At 26.1% G+C, this 5,004-nt stretch overlaps 1 protein-coding gene across 1 annotated transcript; it reads left to right on the forward strand.

Annotated features, from left to right (window-relative positions):
- Positions 1-548: 548 nt before the first annotated feature.
- On the forward strand, positions 549-1,948 carry LOC120085222 (auxin-induced protein 22D-like). The gene is made up of 4 exons (XM_039041118.2): positions 549-858; positions 1,112-1,320; positions 1,413-1,512; positions 1,609-1,948. Exons 1-4 carry the CDS (start codon positions 647-649, stop codon positions 1,679-1,681), a joined length of 594 nt encoding a protein of 197 aa, XP_038897046.1. The 5' UTR covers positions 549-646; the 3' UTR covers positions 1,682-1,948.
- The last annotated feature ends 3,056 nt before the right edge of the window (positions 1,949-5,004 follow it).

A 5,004-nucleotide genomic window follows, 5' to 3' on the forward strand; every position in this document is an offset into this window, starting at 1 on the left:
AATTATATTATAAAAAGAATTAATTATGAAATATGATTAAACGATGCGTAATATATATAAAATCGAGAGAATTAAACCATTTTAAATGTTGAGAGGTAAAGTAAATTAAATCCGTTTTAATTTCTTTTTTCCGTAGTTTAGAAATTATAATGACTATTTAGAAAATTGAATAAGATAATTCTCACTCCATTCATTTAATATACAAAAGTCTTCCATATTATTGTTATTTGTAGGATTATAAAGATACCAATTTCAAAATTTGGGAACAACCTCAATTTATAAATATTATTGCAAATTTGAATGTCATCCTCAAACATTTACAATATTACATTAAAAAAAACAGTAAAAAGTAAAGATATAGTTTAGTTATGAAATAAATGATTTTAGAAATATTCATCGAACAGAAGATAGAAAAATAATTTCCTCAAAAAAGAAAAAGAATAAAAGCAAAGGGTGACACGTGTCAAATAATTGATGGTGGAGTTCATGCAGACCATACCGTGCGTGTTGGTGAAAATGTGGTGCTTCCCATTATATATGTTCTCTCTTCATTATAAACTTTCAGAACACAGAAAACCTTTCTACATTATCATTATTTACTCAAATTCTTCAAACCCTCTCATCGATTTTAGTTTCAAAACCCAAAATGGCCAAACTGGCAGTTTCTTCCGACCATCAAGATCTCAACTTCCAAGCCACCGAGCTCCGCCTCGGCCTCCCCGGCTCCGACGAGCCCGAGCGCCGCACCGGATCACACCCCAACAAGAGATCCTTTTCAGAGATTGACAAGGAAAGTAACGGCAGCGTTTCGGATGCCGGAAATCGCCTCAACCAAGCCTCCCAACCTCCTCCCTCCAAGTAAGTTCTTTTTTTTTTTGGCTTAGAGTTTCTTTAAGATCTCGGGTCGACTTAGTGAGACAAGTTCTTTAGAAGATAAAAAAATTAATACAATAATTATATTACCATTCTGGGAGTTGATTTCGATTTTAATACAATAAATATGGTATAGTAAGATCCACTCATCTTTTTAGTATTAGATTCTCAATGAATATTAAGTATCTTGAATTGAATCTCGTCTAAGATCTCAAACTAATAATGTTATGTTTTGTAGGGCACAAGTTGTTGGATGGCCGCCGGTTCGATCATATCGGAAGAATTGTTTGGCTGGAAAGAAAAGTGAGGAAGAAAGTTCCGGCTCCGGAGTGTACGTGAAAGTGAGCATGGATGGAGCACCATACTTAAGGAAGATTGATTTAACAATTTACAAAAGTTACACAGAGCTCGTAAAGGCCTTGGAGAACATGTTCAAATTCAATTTAGGTAAGAGAAAAAATCAAAAGAAAAACGAACTTAAGCTTTTGAGTTAAGTAGTGAATACCGAATTAACTAATATGCATTCGATTTCTCTTTAGGTGGTTACTCGGAAAAAGAAGATTTCAATGGATTTGATTACGTTCCAACTTACGAAGACAAAGATAACGATTGGATGCTCGTTGGGGATGTTCCATGGGAGTAAGTATTGATATCTAATGTTCTTCCAGATTACTTAATTACTAAACAAAAAGGACATTATTTCTGATGTGAAATTTCAAATTTCAAAATATGCAGAATGTTCATCTCTTCTTGCAAAAGGTTGAGGATCATGAAGGGATCAGAAGCAAGAGGGCTAGGATGTTTATAAATTTTGAAAAAAGATAAAATTGAACAAGACATAAATAGGGAACAGCCATGACAACAACTGAAGATCTAACAGGAGAGAAGAAAAGGATAAAGAAAAAAAAAAAAAAAGTCCAAAAGAAGAATGTAAAAAACAAAGAGATTGTTTTTTTTAGATCTTTATTTGATTATTGTTTGTAAAAGAAATATAATTTAGATCCAAACTGTATAGAGGGGTTATCCATCCCCCATATACAATTATTGACAATATTATGCACACCAACTTTTCTCATTTGAAATCTGTTTTAGGTTCATGAGTATTTTTTACATTGATTACATTATTATTGTATAATTCTAAATCAATTTTTAAATTTAGTTGTCATCTCAATTAACATTTAGATATATTGTTTGTAACCATCATAGATCTAAATTTGGATCAAAATTTCAGCATGGGAGAATTTTAATTTTTCTCCTCTTCTCAAAATTTCTTGAATTTTGATGGAAGATTTTGATTTTTTTTAATTAGGCTCAATAAAAAATTTTTAAGGTTTATAGACTTGTCTTGATTACACGAACTATATAGTTTCATATATCAATATATAAATTCACCTTAAAATTGAATTGATGTAAGTTTTATTTTTTACTATCAAAAGCTTTCATTTTCAAGAAACTAAACTTGAGAAAAATAATAACATATATTTATTTTTAACTTCATTTAAATATTTTTTCATTGAATTTCATTTCACTTTAAAATTGGATTGATCTATTTTTTTTTTTTTTTAACCATCAAAGCTTTCATTTCTAAGAATCCAAAATTGATAAAAAATAACATATATTTATTTTTAATTTCATTCAAATATTTTTCCATGTATTTTCACATCATTTCACCTCAAAATTGAATTTATGTAAGTTTTGCTCCTTTTACCATCCAAAATTTTCACTTCTAAGAAAAAGACTTAGAAAAAAAATAAAATTTGATATTATTTTGTAATTATTTTTCTATTTCTTTTTTAAATCTCTGCTCTCGTATCGACATTTATACAGATATTTACACTATACCGTCAAATATTGTCTTGATAGAAATTATTATTTAAAAAAAGGTCGAATATAGTCTAATTAGGTCACAATCAAAATTTCATTAACTAATTATAACAATTTTTTTATCAATTCAATTTCTATAGAGTTTTTCGAAATTTCCATCAATATTTTCATAAAATCGAAATCTCAATATTTTCATCGACATCAACATCTTTAGATTTAGTTACATTTTTTCTCAACAAATTGATGCTAATAATTCACATGTCGATTCTATAAATTGAGAGATTCTATAACTAGAAGAGTATGGGCTAATTTTTTTAATCTATTGTTTAGTTTATATATAATTTTGAATTTAGTTGTAGTTTAACAATGTCTTATGATATTTGGATAATTAGAAAACTCAATTTTATTATCATTTTTTTTTTGGAAAAATATAATTGACATCTGATTGCATTTGGAATGATATCAAGTGTATTATTAAAAGTGATTATAGAAGAGTAATTAACCACTTATATATTATTAAGAACCTCTTTGGATTGACTTGAGAAAAAAATTATTTTTTAATTAAAATCATTTTTATTTAAACACTTGTGATAAAAACTTATTAAAATATACTTGAAAAATTATTTTGAGTAGTTGTAAAATGATTTATTTTTTAAATTAAACATTTGAAAATGTATTTCAAACACATTATAAATTGAGTATTATTGTGATGTGTTTGTTTGAAATTGCCTTTCAAAACCTGTTGAACATTTTAAATTCAAGATTTGAAAAAATAATTTATTTGGTCTATATAAGGTAGTTTTTCTTTACCATGGGGCTATTTTTCTTTTTTTTTATTTTAGGAATTACTATATAGCTATTAGAAAGTTTATGCGGATTTTTTATTAAATTTTTTTGAGTATTTCACTCTCTCTACTTTCTCCCTTGTCTATAGTCGTCACGTCTCTCACCTTTCTCCCTTGATTTGAAATAAAGGAGAGATCCTAATTCTTGTTTCAAATAGAAAGGTAAACAACGGGTGACCAAAAAATAAAATGAAAATAAAAATAAAAATCTAATCTATCATAATATCAATTCCTTCTATTTATTATTCGACACATCATTAAATGATTTACTATTTATTATTTATTTATTTCGTAAATCCTACATTAAATACAATTATTGTGAGAGTAAAAATGGAAGTAGTATGGAATATTTTCCAACATATCGTAATACTAGAAATTTTCTCGTGATGACGTAGACATGTAGATAAGTAACAATAGATAGACCACAACATACAAGTAATTGGTGAGAGGGGAGAGAGAAAAAAGAGAGAGAAAGTTAATTGATTTTTTTTATAAAAAAAAAAATCACACTTAAAAAAATGTCAAACTATTTATAGAACTAAAAAAAAAAACACTGAGAAACATTAATAGATTTCTTTTAACATCTATCTGTGATAATTTATATTATTTTCTATTACTGATAGACTATTTCTATCGAACTCCATAAAAGCAAATCGAAATCTTGTTATTTTGTGTAAATAGTTTTTTTTTTCTATTTTTAATTTTAATTTTTTTTAAAAAAGAAAGATGTTACACGCCAGCTTTTTTTAGTTACAACAATGAAAATTTATGGTATGGATCAAATAAACTATTTTGTTAAGATTGTCAAGAAAAAGAACTATTCAAATTTTGATAGTAAATGACGTCTATTTTAGTTTCTTTTTAATGCAATATATATCTATTTTAGTTATTATACTTAAATCACAACATTTTTAGTATTTATTTACTAAATACTATCACGTCCCCTCTCTCTCTCCTTTCCAAGCTGTTATTTATTTATTTATATTTATTTTTTATAATTATTTTTTTCTTTTAATACTCCATTATCATTTTCATTTATATTTTCTTTATTTTTCTTGTTTACATCTCCTCCTTTCTCTTCTTTTTCCTTCCTTTTTTTTAATGTCATTTTTTATGAACAAAGTCTTCGAGTATTTAATTACTTTTTAAATCTCTCTAATCCTAATTTGGGTAAGAATTTCATTTATTTTAATAAAATAATAAATTAATAAGATATTTCATGTCTGCCATTAATTTTTTTTTTAAGAAAAGATTTTTTCTATTTTATTTGTGTGCACGATTGGCTAATGAGAAAGATATGTGAGCAATTTGATAATTAATTAATTTAAATAAATTAATTAAATAGTAATGTATTTATTTATTTAATATATATTCATATGATAACTACTTTATCATAATATATATTAAACTATATGTTACATCAAATATGACATATAAACTATAACTTCAATAATGTATCATA

The sequence above is a fragment of the Benincasa hispida genome, chromosome 9 (assembly GCF_027475165.1).
Source record: "Benincasa hispida cultivar pf3 chromosome 9, pf3_genome.v1.1, whole genome shotgun sequence".
In the NCBI taxonomy this organism is placed as follows: Eukaryota; Viridiplantae; Streptophyta; class Magnoliopsida; order Cucurbitales; family Cucurbitaceae; genus Benincasa; species Benincasa hispida.

Bases quoted from the DNA above. Each gene is read 5' to 3' on its own strand.
- LOC120085222 (XM_039041118.2), top strand. From the start codon at position 647: ATGGCCAAACTGGCAGTTTCTTCCGACCATCAAGATCTCAACTTCCAA. The intron at 859-1,111 runs GTAAGTTCTTTT...TATGTTTTGTAG, and splicing joins TCCCAACCTCCTCCCTCCAA to GGCACAAGTTGTTGGATGGC. The intron at 1,513-1,608 runs GTAAGTATTGAT...CAAAATATGCAG, and splicing joins GTTGGGGATGTTCCATGGGA to AATGTTCATCTCTTCTTGCA.